This window comes from Bufo gargarizans, chromosome 10 (assembly GCF_014858855.1).
Source record: "Bufo gargarizans isolate SCDJY-AF-19 chromosome 10, ASM1485885v1, whole genome shotgun sequence".
Classification (NCBI taxonomy): Eukaryota; Metazoa; Chordata; class Amphibia; order Anura; family Bufonidae; genus Bufo; species Bufo gargarizans.
In genome coordinates, this window is record NC_058089.1 from 124,165,146 (window position 1) to 124,187,003 (window position 21,858).

Below are 21,858 nucleotides of genomic sequence, written 5' to 3' on the forward strand. Positions count from 1 at the left end.
TTTTCAATCCCTGTCAGCTGGGGAGTGGGAGGAGGCATGGCCTGACTGTATCGGGGCATGTCCTTTTGAAAAGCTCACTTTAAGACAGCAGTACTGTGCTGTCTGAGTGTGAGCTGCAGGGCGAAAGTCATTTTTAACTTCATTTTTTCAATCCCTGTCGGCTGAGGAGTGGGAGGGGAGTGGCCTAACTGGATCAGAGGCGTGGCTTAGTGGAAAAATGGGGGCAGGCTTTTAAGTCCGTCTTTTCAGGGTGTCCTGAATGGCCACCCTACCTTCTCCCTGAACTGTGACCTCCACAGCACTCCGCTCCCTTAACAGTGTCATCTAAAGCTATTAAGCCATTGCTTTACTTCAATAGCGATTATCCTGGTGACAGATTTCCTTTAAAGGTCCCCTATAAAAGGTGCCAAATTTCGTGATTGTAAATGCGATGGTGCGGATTCCTTTAGCGGACATACATACATACACACACATACGTTCAGCTTTATATATTAGGTATATATATATATATAGCTATTATCATATTTGTATTGACTCATAAAAGTTTATACTTTATATATACACCCCAAAATGGCTTAAAAAAAATATACAACTCCCACAAAAGAGAAAATAAATAAATTAGAAGAAATAATTAAAACGTTACGACTGCTGGAACACAGAGGGGGGAAATATTACTGGTCCATAAGGCTAAAATTAATTATGTCAGTAAGGGGGCTAAAAACACGATTATGTCCCCTAAGTTATGTGACAACAATATTTACTTCAGGCATATATTAAAAATCTACAATAAAAATGTGACATTTTCAGGAGGGTTTTTCACTTTTAATGTAACTATTAGAAGGTTAAGTAATCAGATGATGATCAGATACTGATGACCTTCTTTAATCAATGCTGTGACGTGATAGTTTGGAAACTGATGGAAACTAGTGTAAAGAAACACGCAGTTGCTTCTTAGTTTAGATACAGGTGTAATATGTAAAGTGCATGTTACAGGGCCTTCACTACAAAGCACATGGACGCACTGTTGATTTACAGTCTTGGAATGTTGTCTGTCTTTCCATTGATAAAGTTCTTTTCTCCCATGGATTAATCAGTATTTTAAAACAACATTTTGCTTGATTTTTCCCAGTCACAAAACACAGAGTGTTGATGATGCTATTACTGATAGCTATGCACTCTACAATATAGTAAAGAGCAATAGCATACCTCTCTCGCAATAGCAGACCAGGGAAGAAATCTCTTACAATGGCATAACTATAAAATGGTGACCAACACAGAACATAAGCTAAAAGTACAGCAACCAACACCAGTACACTCTTTCTCCTAGCTTGTAATCGGCTCCGGAGCTGTTGTGTCTGTTCTCCAGGTAAGATCTTGAACCAAAGCTGATGACAGATGCGAATATAACAAATGCTCATAATAAAAACAGGAATTACAAATTCTATAGCCAGCAGAAATAAAGAATAGGACTTATAATATAGAGCTCTATCAGCAGGCCAAATCTGGCCACAGAAAACCTTCCCTCCTGACTCACGTGGAGTATCAAACACAGTTTCCGTAGCAAAATAAGCTGTAGGGGCTGCAATCACAGTAGCAGATGACCAAATAAGAAATAAAACTCCACAGGCTTTCTGCAACTTCATACGTGGCTTCAATGGGTGCATAATTACAAGATATCTAGAAAAGAAAAACATTTTTTTTTTCTCTTAGGGTAAGTTTAACAATTTGCATAAAACATTACACAAAACCAGAGAGTTGAGTCACATAATTATGACCACCAGCTAATATCCAGTGTAACCGCCATGTTCAGCACAGAGAGCAGTTAGATGGGGTTGGAGTGACTCAATAAGGTCTGGGTAGGTCGTCACAGGTATCTGGAGCTACGCTGACTGCAGTGCATCCCACAGCTGCTGGAGGATGCATGGGGAAGGATCCACAGAGCGAACATGACGATCGAGGTGGTCCCACAGATGCTCAACTGGGTTCAAGTCTGGGGAATTAGAGGGCCAGGTAGTACTTGGAAGTATTGGTTATGCTCTTCCAACTAATGTTGGGACATTTCTAGCCATGTGACATGTCTGATTGCCTTGCTGGAAAATTTCATCTGCCTTAGTGAAGACAATCAGTATGCATCGATGTATGCGATCTGCAAGGGTGGATTCATGAATTGGTTGAGAGTGCCTTCCACATGAATGAGTGGGCCCAGAAAATGCAACAAAAACATTCCCCTGAATATAATGCTGCCACTACCAGTTTGTATTCTTCCAGCAATGGTTGCAGGATGTTTATTCTCTGAAATTCCTCACCTGACATGCCAATGTCCATCCGTTTATTGAAGCAGAAAACGTGATTCTTCAGAGAAGGCAACCATTTGCCAATCAGCGTAGGTCCAATTTTGATACTGCCGCCAAAATTGAAACCTTTTCTGTTGATGCAACTTCATTAGCAGAGGTGCAGTGACCATCTGTCTGCTTCTAAGCCCCATGTGCAGTAGGGTTCACTGAACTGTTGTTTTAGACACTTGGCTGGTAGCTCCTGGTTCATTTTGGAGGTGAGCTGCTCTACTATAACGTGTCGACAGAAAGTTTCCACATCGCTTATTCGCTATAGTGCCTTTTTGCACCTGTGATAAATTGGCCCTTTTACCCATGACAGCAACGATGGATATATGTGCAGACAGCCTATCGCACACCTTATATACTCACCAGGCCAGCTCACCACACATTACTTCCTTCATGAGCTACGCTCCGCCAACGTTGACAGTAGGAAGTGGTCATAATAATGTGACTCGACCGTGTATTTGCTTCCCTGTTAAAACAGTAATATATATTGTGTAACCATTTGGCTCACCTGTCTATGGCTATGGCGAGAAGCGCATTCGTTGACACATAGAGAGAAAGCATCCTCAAATAGATGACTGAAGAGCAAATTACATGACCAAAGGCCCATGATTGCTCACGCACAACATAGTAGTCTATCTCGAAAGGGCAGCAGATAACAGCTACAAGAAGGTCAGAAACTGCTAAATTGGCAATCAGAATATTAGTCACATTTTGCATGTTCTTGTACATCACCAAGTTCAAGATGAAAAACAGGTTTCCTCCCCCACAGATCAGTATCACACAAACAAGAATCACACCAATAAACAGTCTGACCACAAAAAGGATGTTTTCACTTGGTTTTGCACCTTCTTCTTCAAGCAAGAAATAAATATCCTCCAGACTTTGATTCCATGAGTTTGCCATTGATATGGAACTTGATTTGTAGGTTTGTTCTCCAGCTTTTCCTTTCTCAATTTCTGCCTATGGAAACCGATGTACAACTTAGTTTGTGCAACAAGAACTACTAGCATGTTAAAAGTCTAATTGCAAACACAAGGGTCTGTTGTCCCGTATGCTGCCCTCTCAAAGTGATAGACATGATTTCAGCGACCTGTCACATATATATGTACTTTTGATCCATTCAATGTCCTATTTATTTATTGTATTTTGATGAAATAATATTGTTGGCACAGGAAAGAAGAAAACACAGGCAAATATTAGCCCATGAAGGTCTTTGTAACTTTTGACTAAATTATGTGAGGGTACAGTTAAAGATCTACGTAAAACTAGTTATTCTGAATAGAATAACTACAGCACTCAAATAAGCTAAACCATTATGTATTGCAGGCTAAGCATTTATACAAGTAACTACAATATAATAAAATATACAATTAAACACTTACCCACTGTGTGTGGATGTAGATCTGTAGAATGGTGCTGCTTCCTTATTCTGTATCTGTCTGCATCCCTTTCTCAGCTCTCATAATCTCAGGATCAGGAATAAAAAAAATTGGATCCCTGGAGGAGGTGCTGAAAGAAGAGAAGATACAGCTTAACTCTATCATGTTCAGATCTTGTTAGCTCTCTAATTCCAAAGGAAATTTCACATAGCATGCGTAGTTACATGGGAAAATTAAGCTAAAAACTACCACAGATAAAACCATCCTTACATATACACTCCTCAAGTAATTTTGGGAATCATAGGATCGATACACATGTTAATGATATGTGAATTATAAAAAAAAAATGTGTTTATTCAGTATCGAGTATGAGCACCATTTGCATAAATACACACACACACCTTGGCATGCTATAAATGAGGTTATTAATGCTTGTCTGAGGAATGTTCTGCCACAATGAATGCACTTGGGCACGCAAGTTATTAAAGGCTATGTATACCTTCGGAGGCAATTTATTTGTATGATTGCATGTTACTAATTTTTGGCTAAAAATAATCTTTTCAATTAGCCTTTATTAAAAATATTGAGCCATTCTGTCACAAAGGGTTAACTGTCTAGCTGTGTGAATTGTACTTTCTGCTGGTCATCTAATAAACCTTATCTGTAAACTAAAGAGAGGTCATAAACACTTATTTAAGCCATATTCTTATCAGTAAGATAAGAACTGAGCTATAATCACTGTTTATAATGTCAGAGATAAGGAGTCTGTCAGCTCCTGGTCAGACGGAAAAGACAGAAAATCTAAAGGGTGCTACTAGAGCATGTCAGCTCTGTACAGAAAAAAGGATGCCATATTTTTAACAAAGGCCAACTGAAAAAATATTTTTAGCTCAAAATAAGTATAATGCAATAATAAAAGAAATTTACCCCCCAAAGTGCACATAGCCTTTGAGATCTACTGCTGGCAGCTCCAATTGCTGACCAATGATTTTCCATGATTTTCATGAGAGATAAGTCTGGAGATGCTGCAGGCCATGGTAAGAACGTTTAAGCGATACGGGCAACCTGTGACTTGGCATTGTTCTGTTGAAAAAGGGCTCCTGGAACACTTTGGAGAAATGGTCATACTTCTGGCTCCATGGCCAAATTAATATAAGACAAGCTGTTAGTGTACCTGAAATGAAAGCTAGAGGTGTCTGCCTGCCATACATTATGCCACACCACAATACTGTGTCACCGCCAGACATCTGAGAAGCTCTAACAGAAGTTCTTCAGAACCTCCTGCTTGAGGTTCTTTTGTTTTGCTTTCGTTTTGTCATCTCGTTTGCCTCTCTCAGCTGTCATCTAGTTGCACTGATTGCATCCCTTTAAATCCCCTCCCATACTGCATCACTTTGCGGTTTATACAACTTCCTGGAGTGTGTACATGCTGGATGCTACAACTGATGCTTCTACAGATAAGTCTGTTCATTTATTTGTGTTTTCCTGTTTGCTTGATCCTAGGTGACCCTGACTCCCTCCGTATTAAGTGTAGGGAGCCGGTGGTCGTGTCCCCTCACTATTATAGGGTGTTCAGGTGTCATACAGTCGAGGCACGAGGGCATGCAATTTTCTATCATAGAGATCTTTGCATGGGCTGAGAAGACAGAGAGAGTTTCAGGGCTTAAATAGGGGTAACCCTTTTGTTCCTTAGTTTCGGATCAAGCCAGTCGGATCCTTATTTGTAACTTCTTGTTTTCTGTTACACCATCCGTGACATACTGGGAGAATGAGCACTGTGATGTTCCCTTCTGAAGGCCCTTACATGGCATTGCTGGTCCCTAGAACAGTCTCCGGCTACCGTTGCATCTGAGACAAGCAGGACTCATTGCTGTAGAGGATAGAGCTCCATTCCAGCTTCCATTGCCATCTTGCTATCAAAAATTATTGCCTTTGAGAGCAGTGCTATGAGTTCAATGGAACACCTGTAGCTGGATATTTGGCTTGTAGCCCAATGTTGTGCAAACGCCTTCTGATGGTTTGTGTAGACACTTCATCACCCTTGGTTTGGCTTGTGTCATCCAATTTCACTTGCAGAACAAAATGGATCAACACGCACCATTCTTGTAATCAGACGATCTACCCATGCAGAGGTTCACCTTTGTGCATCTCTTGCTGTCATTCAAGTTCTTTGTTATTCTTCTAATCACCGGGACACACAATGTTGAACCGTGCCGACATCTCTGCCTAGGCATGTGGTGATCTGCTGTGGGATATTCTCAAATCCTGACCGGTAGGTGGATTCCAAGGACCGGAGTTGAGAAACCCTGACTTAAAGGGTTCTCCAGTTTCATAAAAAATATTTAATCCTCCTGCAATGATGCTGAGAAAAAAGGAAGAAGTGACGTGACATCAATAACAGGTATATGGGTAAAAAATATGCAGTGTTGGGGTACCCCAAACACTGCATATATTTGACCCATATACCCGTTATTGATGTCACATCACTACTTCCTTTTTTCTCAGCATCATTGCATTCTGGCAGGATGTTTACATGCAGAACTTCCTGTATTCATCCACTTCCTGCAGTGGAAAACCTTCATGCTTTACTGTAATGTTTCACATAGCTAACATGGAGAGGGGAGGTGTAGGAGGGATGACTACTGCAGATAGAACAGTGTGGCAGGCGGATCAAGCCCTGTGAACCATTATAGAGTAAAGCATGGTGGGTTTGGTTAGAAAACCCAACAGGAAGCTGATAAAAACAGGAAGGACAGTACAGAGTAAAGGCTTATTCACACATCATTGTTTTGGTCAGTGATTTCCATCAGTGATAGTGAGCCAAAACCATGATTGGAGCCTCCTCAGATATAATGCCATTGACCCTCATATACTTACAGACACTCTACATGCATCATTGTCCCCAGTATCCTCTCTCTCCTGCCCTGATCTGGTCGTAAATCACTATAATGACACCCTTAGAAGCACCCTGGACAAAGTAGCACCCCCTACCTTCAGAACTTCCAAGCACAGACCAAAGTAGCCTTGGCTTACACTGCAAACTCGTTTTCTCCAGTGTTGCTCCAGGAGTGCTGAACATGGACAAAAACTTAAACACCAGAGAACCAAAGCACCTATAAAACTGCCCCCCCCCCCACCTCACCAAATAGACATACTTCACCACCCTAATCTCACTGTCCAACAAACAAACAAAAAAAAACTTTGACACTTTCTACTCCCTCCTCAGTCCTAAAGTTCAGGCACCTATCATAGACCTCTCTGCTGAAGAACTGGCCGCCTACTTCACAGAGAAAACAGAAAACATCTGGCATGAAATCAGCTCCCAGCCACTAAGTGGTATTTATCCCTTGCTGGCTCCACTTCTTCTCAGCAGATTTGGTTTCCAGTACCATCTCTTTGCTGATAACACCCAACTATCCCCCAACACCACCTCTACTGTATTGCAGAACATCAATGACTGTCTCTTCACCATCTCTAACATCACATCTTCTCTCTATTTGAAACGGAATTTTTCAAAAACTGAACTTCTTGCGTTCTCTCCATCAACCTACCCAAACCTGATATCTCTCTCTGTGTGACACACCATCATCATCTCTAGGCAGCACGCCTGCTGTCTCGTTGTCACGTTTGACACTGATCTTTCCTTCACCCCCTATATTCAGTCTCTCGTCTTATCACGTTGCCTGCACCTCAAAAACATCTCTAGAATCTGCCCCTTTCTCACTATGGAAACAACAAAAACTTTCATTGTTGCCCTGATCCATTGTTGCCTCAATTACTGTAACCCACTATTAATTGGCCTCCCCCTCACCAGACTCTCCCTTCTCCCCTCTCCAGTAGAAGAAAAAGATCCAGCACTTTCAATAAAATCCTTGTTACGCTTTATTTAATTTCCTAGCAAATAACTAATAAGGTCATAATCCTCCACCCAAGCTGTTGATGCGTTTCGAACACAGGTGTGTTCTTAATCTCTCCTCTCCAATCTATCCTATAATGCAGCAGCAAGGGTCACCTATCTTTCCAACCGCTACTCCAATGCCCCCTCCCTGTGCCAGTCAGTGCACTAGTTTTCCATGTAGTATAGAATCCAATTTAAACTTCTTGTTCTCACCCACAAAGCTCTTCACAGTGCTGCACCCCCCTACATCTCCTCCCTCATCTCTGTCTACCACCCTTCCTGTGCTCTTCACTCTGTAAATGATTTACAACTGACTTCCACCATAATTCAAACCTCTGACTCCCGTCTTCAACACTTCTCCCGAGCTGCCCCAGTTCTCTGGAATGCCCTACCCCAAGAAATTAGATTAAATCACAATACACACAGTTTTAGGCACTCCCTATTAACACAACTTTTTAGGGTGGCCCAATACATCCCCTGATCTAACTCCTCTCCATATATAACCCATTTATAATTTCCTGAACCTGATCCTCCACCAAACATTCCATTGCGTCCATGCACCCAGAAGCACTTAATATATCTGCTGGTAACTGGCTCATGCAGCTTTATATCTACTCCCCTATTTTTCCTAGATGGCTGGACCAGTGCACAAAACAAGTACTTTTACCTTTTGTGTCACCCCTATCTCCTTATAGATTGTAAGCTCTTCCGAGCAGGGCCCTCATTCCTCCTATAATTATTGACTTGTCTGTTACTATGTTATTTGTGACTGTTTGTACATGAACCCCTGAACTGTAAAGCACTGCGGAATATGTTGGCACTATATAAATAAAGATTATTATTATTATAAGGTATAAGGGAAATATCTGCGCCTGTTCTTTGTTTAGAGCCACACCTGTTTTTTTGCTCACAATCACTTACCAAAACACTGACTTGTGAATGAGGCATAAAAGTCAAATTATAATTAAACAGTATTCAAAACCTGAATATAATGTACAGTAAGTGTATACAAGCACACCTGAATAAGACTATGTGCTGAATACCATAAATATGCTTGCACCAACCACAATAAAGGCCTATTTACACCAGTTGACCATGCAGGGAATAATTGGGAATGAACCGTTGTTCCCGTCTGCTAATTGTCTGCTCGTTATAGATAGTAAGAGCTGCATTTACATGCAGGAATCACCTCCACTGTATCACAAAAACATTTACTGACCTGAGTAAGACATGTCTATAGGCAGTCTGAAACAGCCTCCATCTCACTCTCTGACACTGCCAAAGGGAGTATGTAATGAAAAGCCCATTGGAGGGTAAGGTGAAGAACATTTCAGGCTGCCTACTATTCAAAACTGTTTGGAGGTGCATACATACAGTAGCATGATTACTTAGTGTAGCTGGTGATGTCACATTTATGGTATCCAACACATTGTTATTCACGTATGTCAGAGTACACCAATTTATTGTTCCATTATATTTTGGTTTGAACTCTCTAAATATGGTTTTACTTACTCTATATGGACCAGGACACATACTAAGGAAAGATCGAAGGGGGGATTTATCAAGTCCCACACTCCAGAATTCTGGCGTGAAAAAGTCACAAATGGGGGCTTTGTGACTTTTTGGGGATTTGTACAAAAATGTTGAGATTTTTTGAGCACTTTGCCTTCCAGTGCCGCCTACAGAAATGCAGTAAAGATTTGGACGCGGTTTCAGAGTAGATCACTTTTGTGTTACAATTATGAAGTGTGACTTTAAAAAAAGTTGCAACTCCATGCCAGGCATCCTCCAGGTGTAGTTTCACTAAAATAGGTGCAACTAGATTGTGAGCCCCATTGGGGACAGTGTGATTTTAATGTCTACTTAGATTGTGATTACCATTGGGGACAGTGTGATGCTAATGTCTGTAAAGCGCTCAGGAATATAGTATATAAGTGCATAAAAGAAATAAATAAACTGCATTGCACTTGTGCCAAATTAGTATTATCATGCATCATTATTATAACTTTGGTACAAGTACGCATAGTAACTCAAATCTAAAACCTAAACTCAAATACACCTACAATCATAAATTCCTCCTGAGTCTTCTATATTTTTTTTTTCTTTTCTTTTTTTATTCACTCCTGGCTTTGGTTTCAAATAACCTGAATGTGAAAACCCAGACATTTTTTATAAAAAAGTTCTAAATATTAATGTTGGATATAAGACTAAACACAGAACAGCTGAGCCTCGACAAGATCTGATTAGGAAAACTGCAGAGTGATACCTAATCAGGATGCAGGACAGAGAACCACAGTCTATGTACAACACAGTAATACCAGGCAATGATTAGCAGAACAAATAGTGCTGGATTCTAAGTAATAGGTTTTATTTGTTCGCATACAGTAAACAAAACCCTGACATCAACTAAATGTTCACAGAATAGATTGTTGTAATTTGGGACAAATCAGCAATAAAGACTTTATCAAATAAAGCATCCTGCCTACATGTATTCTTTAAACTAGTATAAGGAATAGCATATAGGGGGGCACATTTGTTTCCCTTTGAATAGTGTGGGGATTCGCTCTGGTAGACAGGGTGTGGGGACGCAGTACAGAGGCAAATGAGCAGTTCTTAAATCAAACTTCCGTGTTTATTCACACATAAAGCAAAAACAAAACGTCACTTTGGAGTCTTGGTGTTAGTTCACATACAATGGAAAGTCCACATAGCAAAAATCACCTTGTTGGCAATTCTGCCTCCAGCAGTCCATAGCAGGCTTTTAAGGGGCCCGTTTCCCTTACAGATGGGTCTCAGCCCTCTAGCACAGCACAAGCCTCAGGTCCCAGCACACACACCTCCTGAGCTCCACTGCCAGACTGAGGAAAGCCTCCTCACCTGGCAGTGCTGGCTGGATTTTAGGCCTGGCAAAACCCGGCCTGGAAAATGGGAAGTAGTCACCCACCCAGCACTTTGACTACTCCCAATAAGAGCTGTCCCGCATCAGCTATACAACCATACTAAGTATTAAGGTGTCAAACAGCAACTGCTGCTGACACATAAAAACCAGCTCTTACTCCACCGAGGTACCTATCATCCACGATGATCCCTTGTAGTAGCCAGAGGATTAGACTACTTTATGACAAGACATATGCCCCTTCATATTTTTGGCTAATCTAAGGCAGTATTGCACCTAGCGGAAAAACTACGTCATTCATAGTAACATAGTTTATAAGGCTGAAAAAAGACATCTGTGAATCCAGTTCAGCCTGTTATCCTGCAAGTTGATCCAGAGGAAGGCTAAAAAAACAACTGTGAGGAAGAAGCCAATTTTCCCCACTTTAGAGGAAAAAAATCCTTCCTGACCTCAATCAGGCAATCATAATAACTACCTGGATCAACAACTTGTAATATTATTACACTCCAGAAATACATCCATGCCCCTCTTGAACTCTTTTAGTGAACTCACCATCACCACCTCCTCAGGCAGAGAGTTCCATAGTCTCACTGCTCTTACTATTAAGAATCCTCTTCTATGTTTGTGTACAAACCTTCTTTCCTCCAGAAGCAGAGGATATCTCCTTGTCACAGTCACAGTCCTAGGGATAAATAGATGATGGGATAGATCTCTGTACTGACCCCTGATATAGTTATACATAGTTATTAGATCTCCCCTGAGTCTTCTTTTTTCTAAAGTGAATATCCCTAATTTTGATAATCTTTCAGGGTACCGTAGTCCACCCATTCCAGTTATTACTTTAGTTGCCCTTCTCTGAATCCTCTTCAGCTCTGCTATGTCTGCTTTGTTCACAGGAGCTCAGACCTCTACACAGTACTCCATGTGTCGTCTGACTAGTGATTTTTAAAGTGGCAGGGTTATATTCTCATCATTGGCATCTATGCCCCTTTTGATGCAACCCATTATCTTATTGGCCCTGGCAGCAGCTGCCTGACATTGGTTTCTACAGCTTAGTCTACTGTTCACTAAAATTCCTTTTCCATTTCAGTGTTACCCAGTGTTTTACCATTTAGTATGTACTCGTGACTTGCATTATTCCTTCCCATGTGCATAACCTTACATTTGACAGTGTTAAACCTCATCTGCCACTTATCTGCCCAAGCCTCCAATATATCCAGATCCATCTATAGCAGTATACTGTCCTCTTCTGTGTTAATTACTTGAGACAGTTTAGTGTCATCTGCAAAAAAATATATTTTGTTTTGATATAAGAGAATAGGGCCCAATACTGACCCCTGTGGTACCCCACTAGTGACAGTGACCTAATCTGTGTGTGTACCATTAATAACCACCCTCTGTTTTCTATGAATGAGCCATTTACTTACCCACATACAGACATTTTCTCCCAGTCCAAGCATTCTCATTTTAAATACTAACCTTTTATGTGGTACAGTGTCAAATGCTTAAATGCTTTGGAGAAGTCAAGATATACGACATCCATTGATCCGCTGCAGTCTAGAACGTAACTTCTCATAGAAACTGATTAAATTAGTTTGACATGACTGATCCCCCTTGAAGCCATGCTGATATGGCGTAATTTGCTTATTTTTATTAGAAAACTTCAAACAGTTTACCCATTATAGATGTTAAACTTACCAGCCTATAGTTTCCCGGATCAGTTTTTGGACCCTGTTTGATTACTGGCACCACATTGGCTATGCACCAATCCTGTGAAAGGCTCCCTGTCAATATAGAGACCTTAAATATTAGAAATAAGAATGCATTGCAAAGGGGATTAGACCCCCAAAAGTTGAAGTCCCAAAGAGGAACAAAAAATAAAGTGAAAAAAAGTTGAAAAAATTAACAAAAATGTCATTTTCCCCGAATAAAGTAAAAAAAAAACTGTGCTAAATAAAAACATTTTGTCACCTTACATTTCAAAAAGTACAACAGCAAGCGATCAAAAAGGTGTACGCCCACCAAAATAGTACCAATCTAACCGTCACCTCATCCCGCAAAAAATAAACCCCTACCTGAGACAATTTCCCAAAAATTAAAAAAACTATGGCTCAGAATATGGAGACACTGAAACATCATTTTTTTTGTTTTAAAAAAGCTGTTATTGTGTAAAACTTACATAAATAAAAATAAAGTATACATATTAGGTATTTCTGCGTCCGTATCGACCGGCTCTATAAAAATATCAAATGACCTAACCCGTCAGATGAACACCGTAAAAAATAAAAACTGTGCTAAATAAACAATTTTTTGTCACCTTACATCACAAAAGGTGTCATAGCAAGCGATCAAAAAGTCATATGCACCCCAAAATAGTGCCAATCAAACCGTCATCTCAACCCGCAAAAATCATTCCCTACCCAAGATAATCGCCCAAAAACTGAAAAAACTATGGCTCTCAGACTATGGAAACACTAAAACATGATTTTTTTTGTTTAAAAAATGAAATCATTGTGTAAAACTTACATAAATAAAAAAATTGTATACATATTAGGTATCGCCGCGTCCGTGACAACCTGCTCTATAACAATACCACATGATCTAACCTGTCAGATGAATGTTGTAAATAACAAAAAAAAACAGTGCCAAAACAGCTATTTCTTGTTTCCTTGCCTCACAAAAAGTGTAATCTAGAGCAACCAAAAATCATATGTACCCTAAACTAGTAGCAACAAAACCTCCACCCTATCCCATAGTTTCTAAAATGGTGTCACTTTTTTGGAGTTTCTACTCTAGGAGTGCATAAGGGGGGCTTCAAATGGGACATGGTGTCAAAAAACCAGTCCAGCAAAATCTGCCTTCCAAAAACCGTATGGCATTCCTTTCCTTCTGCGCCCTGCCGTGTGCCCGTACAGCAGTTTACGACCACATATGGGGTGTTTCTGTAAACTACAGAACCAGGGCCATAAATATTAAAGTTTTTTTGGGCTGTTAACCCTTGCTTTATAACTGGAAAAATAATATTAAAATGGAAAATCTGCCAAAAAAGTGAAATTTTGAAATTGTATCTCTATTTTCCATTAATTCTTGTGGAACACCTAAAGGGTTAACGACATTTGTAAAATCAGTTTTGAATACCTTGAGGGGTGTAGTTTCTAGAATGGGGTCATTTTTGGGTGGTTTCTATTATGTAAGCCTCAAGTGACTTCAGACCTGAACTGTTCCTTAAAAAGTTGGTTTTTGAAAATTTCAGAGAAATTTCAAGATTCACTTCTAAACTTCTAAGCCTTGTAACATCCCCCAAAATAAATGTCATTCCCAAAATGATCATAACATGATGTAGACATATGGGAAATGTAAAGTAATAACTATGTTTGTAGGTATTAATATGTATTATAGAAGTAGAGAAATTGAAACTTGGAAATTTGCTACTTTTTCCAGATTTTGGGGAAATTTGGTATTTTTTATAAATAAAAAAGATTTTTTTTTACTCCATTTTACCAGTGTCATGAAGTACAATATGTGACGAAAAAACTATCTCAGAATGGCCTGGATAAGTCAAAGCGTTTTAAAGTTATCACCACATAAAGTGACACTGGTCAGATTTGCAAAAAATGGCCTGGTCCCGAAGGTGAAAATGAGCCCTGCCCCAAGGGCTATCGGTATGATATACCTTCATTGTCTTATAGGTGCGGGTCCGAACCTGCACCTATATCGAGAACGGAGCCCGGCAAGGTGGTGGCTGGAGAACTCCGGTCCGGCCACCATCAAGCCAGCATCCCATAGAAGTGAATGGGAGCATACCGCGCATGCGTGGCCCTCGCTCCCATTAATTTCTATGGGGTCGACAGAAAAAGCCGAGCCAGTTCTCGGCTATTTTAGCCAGCCCCATTGAAAATGAATGGAGGGCGGCTGCGCATGCGCAGTGTGCCCTCCTTCACTTGCGGGGCTCCGTACACGATATATGTGCAGGTCCCAGCAGTGGGACCCGCACTTATAAGACAATGGGGCATATCCTAGCGATATGCCCCCACTGTCCATGATGAGACAACCCCTTTAATTATTTTAGGATACGGGAGTTTATGCCATCTGGTCCCAGCGATTTGTCTATTTTAATCTTTTTAAGATGCCCTTGTACTTTTTTCTGGGTCAGACAATGCACTTTTAATGGGGAATTTACTTTTACATTCTGTCACGGATCAGCAGGTGTGAACCCACTATGCCACTGACTGGCTTTACTCTGGAGGGGCGTGTCTAAGCAACTACCTGGTTTTCACTAGAGCCTCAGATGGTCAGGATAGACTTGAGCTGTTAGGGTAGTTGCCAGGAGCTACTCCAGAGCAACCCCTGAGTCATTGGCAGCTGGTCCAGGCGGACCAGGAGATACCTGGGTAGGTACCAGAAGTACACGCATAGTCAGGCAGCCTGGGTCGTTACCAGGAGCAACAGTGCAGTACCGAAGGATGAGGCAGAGGCATAGACAGACAGGCAAAAGGTCATGGAAGGCGGCACAGGAACAGGCAACAGGAGAGTCTAGGAACGAAGTAAAGATCAGGAGCACACGAGAGTATCAAGAACCAGCAAACTCAAGGACCTTGACACTGAGGCATCTGGGAAGGGGGCACTTAAATACCTGCAGGAGAGCCAGGGTTGGTCAGTGAGGTCACCTGACCTAACCCACACAGCCCAGGGAGTGATGCTCTCCACCCTTAGAGCAGTGTAACACGAAACCAGCCAAACTCATGCTGTGTCCAGGGCTGAGTGGAAGCTGTGGAGCGGAATCCTCAAAAGCAATACCACCTACAGAAATAGAGCCCAGGACCGCAGCGGTGAAATGGGAAGCACAGACCACAGGACACCGCTGAGTGCGGCGCCCGGGACAGCAGCAATAAGCGGAGGAACAGCGGCATACAGCAGCCGCTTTTACAGTACCCCCACTTACGCCCCCTTTTCTTCATTCCATGATGGGACAAGAACCTTTTTATCAGGTCCGGAGCATGAATATTCTCCTCCGGCTCCCAAGACCTCTCTTCTGGACCAATCCACCAGGTAGTAGGTTTTCTTACCACATTGTCTGAAGTCCAAGATGTCCTTGACCTCGAATGTCTCTTCCGAGTCTTCAGACACCGGAGTCACTATAAATGAAGCTGTACAGAAGCAGTTAAGGACTAGAGGTTTGAGCAAGGATACATGGAAGGCATTGGGGACACGAAGAGAGAGAGGTAGCCGAAACTTATAGGTCACTTCATTGATCTTCACAACTACGAAGGGTCCCAGAAACCCAGGGGCAAACTTGAAACTAGGAACCCTTAAATAGATGTTTCTGGAGGAGAGCCATTCCTTATCTCCCGGCGAGAAATGAGTCAGTTTTCTTCTTTTCCTGCCCGCATTTGTCTTCATGCAGGTCACTGCTTTATCGATGCAAATCTTGGTATCCTGCCAGATCTTCAAAAAATCCCTAAAAGAGGAATCAGCTGCTGGTACCCCAGAAGATATAGGAACAGGGAGAGTATTGCGAGGATGCTGTACAAAAACTGCAAAGAAAGGAGATGACCCTGTAGACTCACTAGTATGGTTATTGTAGGAGAACTCTGTGTTATGCAAGCGGGTGTGGACTGACTGCGCCACTGACTGGGTATACTCTGGAGGGGCGTAACTAAGCAGCTACCTGGTATTCCCTAGAGCCCCTGATGGTGGGGATAAGCTTGGGCCGTAGGGTAACTGCCAGGTGCCACTCCAGAGTAGTCCCCAAGTCAGTGGCAGCTGACCAGGGGGTTAGAGTGCTCGGTGCAAGCACCAAGGGGATGTATGAGGCCAGAAAGTATGGGTCAGGACAGGCGGCAATCAAGCAAAGTCAGCAAACAAGATCCGAGGTCAGGGGCAGGCGGCAAACAGGCAAAGTCCATAAACAAAGTCCGAGGTCAGAGGCAGGTGGCAGAAAGCAAAGTCCAGGAGTACAATAGCAGGATTCGGTACACAGGAGGGCAGACAAGATAAACACCTTTACACAGGGACTAGACAGGCTAGACGCTCAGGCAACTTCCTGTAGTAGGAAGTACCTTTAAATACCTGCTGCAATCCAGCCATAGGCTGCTGAGACAGAGGGCGTGTGTGTTGCCTCTTAGGTGAAGAGAGACACACGCATGCAAGCTTCAACACTAAAGCAAGTCTCCAGCAGGAAGGAAACTCTGGCATGGAACATATGTAGCAGAGTTAAGCAAGTTGCTGCCCATGTTTGTCAGCAGGACGACAGGAGGAAAAAGAGGGAGCCCGCCGCCCGTGCCTGCGGTTAGGGGCAGCGGCGCTGGCACGGATTGCTGGCCTAACAGTACCCCCTTACGCCCCCTCTCCTCAGGGCTGGTCCTGGACAAGAATTTTTTCAGAAGGAGAGGGGCATTGATGTTCTCTCTGGGTTCCCAAGAGCTCTCCTCAGGGCCAAAATCCACCAGAAACAGGGTCTTCCCTCTAAATGCCTACTCCCTTTACCTCGTAGACGTTTTCATCACTGACCACAGCAGGAGCAGAGACAGGTTTCTTGAAAAAACGATTCAGGATGACTTCAGCAGGGAGACATGGAAGTAATTCGGTACATGGAGGGAGGCTGGCAGCTTAAGTTTGTAGGAAACATCATTGATTTGTTCGAGAATCTCAAATGGACATATGAAGCGTGGACCCAATTTGTAGGAGGGTATTTTGAGCCGGTTGTATTTGGAGACGAGACACACTTTATCACCAGGACGAAACTTAGGAGAATCTCTTAGGACGAAACTTAGGCGCAAAAAGTTAGTCAGAATTTGGTTAACACGGTGATACGCTGACGAGAAGTCCAGAGATACATTCAATAGCTTGCAGAGAGCTCTCCAGAATTTTGACGTGAATTGTACACCCCTATCGGACACAATACAGAGGTCAAAACCATGGAGGTGAAAAATGTGTTCAATAAATATTTTCGCCAGCTGAGAAGCAGAAGGAAGACCAGGTAGAGGGACAAAGTGCGCCATTTTGGAAAAATGATCCACCACTACCCAGATCACAGAACATCCAGAGGACAGGGGTAGATCAGTGATAAAGTCCATGGCTATCTGTTGCCATGGAGCCTCAGGAACAGGTAGAGGAAGCAAGAGGCCTGCAAGACGTTGCTTGGAGGTTTTAGACTGTGCACATGACGGACAGGCAGCGACAAACTCTTGGATGTCTTGCCGCATGGATGGCCACCAGTACCGTTGAGCAATGAATTCCAAAGTCTTTCGTTGTCCGGCATGACCTGCAATTTTAGAGGAATGACCCCAGACTACAACTTGCTTCCTGAGGTTTTGTGCCACAAAAGTCTTCCCGGGCGGAATCTCAGACAACTTGACAGGAAACGTTTGCCGAAACACGCATTGACTTTCTTCATGAGTGGCGAATAAAGAATATACTATTGCATCGCAAGGAGTGCCGTTCCCGTTCCTTATTGAAGTACCTGGGGAGACGCTCCGCTGATCGTGCACCCATATCTCCACGCAGTGCTGCCCGATCATTTACAACAAGTTACTGAGTCTTTCCGAAGCGATCACGCATACTATGCAAGCAGCTACAGCATCACAGATGAACACCTACATCTATTATGATGAACAGGCACGCCGGATAATAGCGCAAGTTGATTCCTCTGTTGAATTTTTGAAAGTTCCTTCCAGTGAGTTCAGAAGCCGCGATCTGGAGAGAGAGTCCAAGCACTTAATCTCTCTGGAGTTACACGCAGCCACACTTGCGGAATATCATCGCACACAGCGCATACCACAGGGTCTACGAGTGAACCTTAGACCTACATTCTTCTGTGATAATCCAGATTATTGCACTCGATTTGCAAACATCTTAAATAAGTGCTCTTTGGATCTGATCACCTTGACCATTGATCATATAACTAAAGCTATCTCCAATAGTAAGCAGACAATTGATTCCATTGAAGCCCAATTAAAGGACTGTTTAAAGGCGGAGGACTTACAAGCAATAAAAATAATAATTGATAAGCAATGCACAGATTTGAAAACCCAAATACAAGCCACCAAAAGAACAAAGTATATTCGGGATTCAGAGGATTACTTAACCAATCATATATACCGATGGCAGGACAAGTCGGGAACTGCAATCCAAAATATCAGACGCCCAGGCCGCAGGGCAGGCAACACATCCTCAGGATCTGGGAGCAATTTGGCTTTTTAGGGAGACGACACCATCCAAGAAAGCCAACACAAGGAGAGCAGGCCGCCGCCATCATCGGGGACGCAGATGCTCCACGACTGACCAGCTCCCAGGTACACCCGATACTTTAGTCTTAAATTTATTCTCTAAGACTTTGAGCCCAGCTCAAATACAATTATTACAGAGGGGATTGTCATTTAGTCCTACCACAACTCTTGACACCTTTAATCTGGACATGGACCTTCAACGTTTTTTCCGGTCTATGCGGTTAAAAGACCATTTTTATAAGGAGGGGGAGATTACATCACAGGATACTAGACATTCTGACGAAATTGCTGGTATATTAACTTTGAAACAATTTGGTTTGCGGCTGAAAAGCCAATATATGCCTCCCAAAACCGAACACCCTGTGGAAACATATGTTGCCCTAGTAAAAAGGGATATAGATGCATTGTTAATTCAATTTAAACAAGGGGGACATTATAATGTAGATGACAATCTTTCTACCATAGAAAGACAAACAATTAATCATCTGTTAGATGATGACACACTTATGTTCAAACCCGCAGGGAGCCCTGGTGATACTAGACAAGGATTACTATGTACAAGAAATTTGGGGTCAATTATCTAACAAGGATACATATGCAACTGTGCCTAGAGATCCAGTATTTGACATCAAACATGAGTTACAATCCCTTATACGGGAAAATGAGTATAAGGCAATCATAGATCAGAAATTAGGAGAATTCCTAATTAAACAACACCCCATTACGCCTGTATTCTACACTCTACCTAAGGTGCACAAGTCTATGGAGCGTCCACCTGGGCGACCCATAGTCGCAGCATCAGATTCAATACTGACTCCCCCTGCTATTTTCCTTGAGAAAATATTGACACCTCTTACACAAACTGCTCCCTCTTATCTCAGGGATACCCAACATTTTTTAGAGGAACTTAAAAAAAATAAACATTGATGCAGAATGTGTTCTGGTGACCTTTGATGTATGTAGCTTATACACCTCTATAACTCACACCAAAGGCTTAACTGCTGTGCAGATACTGTTGGATAATAGCGATTACACATTACACCCCCAAAAAAAAATTCTTGCCCTTTTGACCATTGTCCTAAAACGAAATTATTTTATTTTTCAAGATACTTATTACCAACAGTGCCGCGGGACCGCAATGGGGTCTAACGCTGCACCGCCATATGCAAATTGCTATATGGCACAGTTTGAACAGGATTTCATATAGCCCCACCTGCTTTTTCAGCAAAATTGTATTTTTTGGAAACGTTTTATTGACAACGTGTTTTGCATATGGCGGTGCGGCGTAGAGACCATCCAGGAGTTCTCCCTTTACATCAATAATGTATGGCCCGAGTTAAAATTTACGGTACACTGTGATTCTTTCAAAATACCTTTTTTGGACACTTGGGTCATAAAAGGCCAAGATGGTAAATGTATCACAGACCTGCACACCAAAGACACAGACCGCAACAGTTTACTTAGATACGAGAGCAATCACCCACCAGCTACTAAAAGGCCTTTACCCTACTCACAGTTCCAAAGGGTTAACATAATCGTCAGTAACCCACTCACCCATAAAACCCATCTTGAAGAAAACAAAGAACAAAGAAACAAATGTGAGATAGCCCCAGTAGACAATGCAAAAACACCACAAAAGAGACTATCCCTAGTTGTGCAATATCATCCCTGGATTAACCATGTAAGGGCCATTATCAATAAACATTGGAATATAGTGACTAGGTCCTACCCGCAGATTCCAGAGTTTCAAAGCCCCCCAATGTTATGTTACAAACGGGCTGGCAATATAAGAGATAAAATTATTAGAGCTGATATAGGCACCATTAGAAAGGGCCCCCGACAAATGGTATTGTCCACAGTTAGGAAAGGTACCTTCTCTTGTTTAAGTTGCATCCACTGTTCTAGCATAATAGAAGGCCCCTACATTTCACATCCACATACTGGGGAACAAATCCCAATAAAGGGGTATTTCACCTGCAATAGCACTTTCATTGTATACTTATTGAAATGTCCATGCGGCCTCTGCTATGTAGGTGAGACCATGATGCGCATGAAAGACCGCTTCGCAAAGCATAAATCAACAATTCGCAATGAAAATCTCCTATTGCCCATTCCACTACATTTTCATTAATAGAGACACAATGTGTCTCAACTCCGATTCCAAATTGAGTTGTTACTTAAACGTGAGGCTTACTGGATCCACCGCCTACAAACGATGACACCTAAAGGGTTAAATCGAGAGTATGCGGTGACAGGTTTCTTGTAACGTCTCACAATCAATACAAATGTATTACTGCTTCACATATTTATCCCTGTTGCCTGACTTATGTAATTTATATTCTGTAATGTGTCTCCGCAGTGCAATTGAGAATCTACTTACCGCGATTATCGAGGAGTTGTGAGGATCGTGGCTATTACTTGTATCTCCGCATAAGACTGGCCATGGTGTTTGTAAACCATCCCAGTTACCTTGCCAACATGATGTCATAATCACATGACCTGAATAGTCCGGTCATGTGACCGAGGGCGGGCCATTTAAATACATGCCCATGTTCACTTTTATGTACCTTGCTGCTCACATATATTGTGTTTAACAAAGGCACTTGCATGTGCCGAAACGCACGTCCACTTTCTTCATGAGTGGGGGATAAAGAATATACTATTGCATCGCAAGGAGTGCCGGTCCCGTTCCTTATTGAAGTTCCTGGGGCGACGCCCGCTGACCGTGCACCCATATCTCCTTGCAGTGCCGCCCGATCATTTACAACAACTTGACAGGACAAACAGGAATTTTTGCGGGATTAATAATGTGTTGAGGCTCCTCCTCTCAATCAGTAGCATCAAAAGGACTTCGAGAGAGCATCTGCTTTGATATTCTTCTCTGCGGTACGGAAATGAAGAACAAAATCAAAAAGAGCAAAGAATAAGGACCATCTGACTTGACGAGGATTCAGTCTTTGTGCGGACTGCAAATATGTTTGATTTTTGTGGTCTGTGTAAATCACCACAGGATGAGATGCTCCCTCTAGAAGGTAACGCCATTCTTCCAGTGCCATTTTGATGGCCAATAGCTACCTGTCCCTAATAGAATAGTTGTGCTCAGGAGCAGAGAAGG

At 42.2% G+C, this 21,858-nt stretch overlaps 1 protein-coding gene across 1 annotated transcript; it reads right to left on the reverse strand.

Annotated features, from left to right (window-relative positions):
• Positions 1–1,001: 1,001 nt before the first annotated feature.
• Positions 1,002–15,915, reverse strand: LOC122920126 (prokineticin receptor 1-like). Its single transcript, XM_044269335.1, has 4 exons — positions 15,582–15,915; positions 6,713–6,792; positions 2,851–3,302; positions 1,002–1,677 (listed from the first exon to the last, which is right to left on the reverse strand). The coding sequence occupies exons 1-4, from the start codon at positions 15,913–15,915 to the stop codon at positions 1,002–1,004; spliced, it is 1,542 nt and encodes a 513-aa protein (XP_044125270.1).
• Positions 15,916–21,858: the final 5,943 nt, after the last annotated feature.

Excerpts from the sequence above, each read along its gene's own strand:
- LOC122920126 (XM_044269335.1), bottom strand. The coding sequence starts at position 15,915 with ATGAAGACAAATGCGGGCAGGAAAAGAAGAAAACTGACTCATTTCTCG. Across the intron at positions 6,793-15,581 it reads CTTGGACTTCAGACAATGTG|CACTCCTGGAGCAACACTGG; the intron begins GTAAGAAAACCT and ends GTCCATGTTCAG. Across the intron at positions 3,303-6,712 it reads TGTGCTTGGAAGTTCTGAAG|GCAGAAATTGAGAAAGGAAA; the intron begins GTAGGGGGTGCT and ends CGGTTTCCATAG.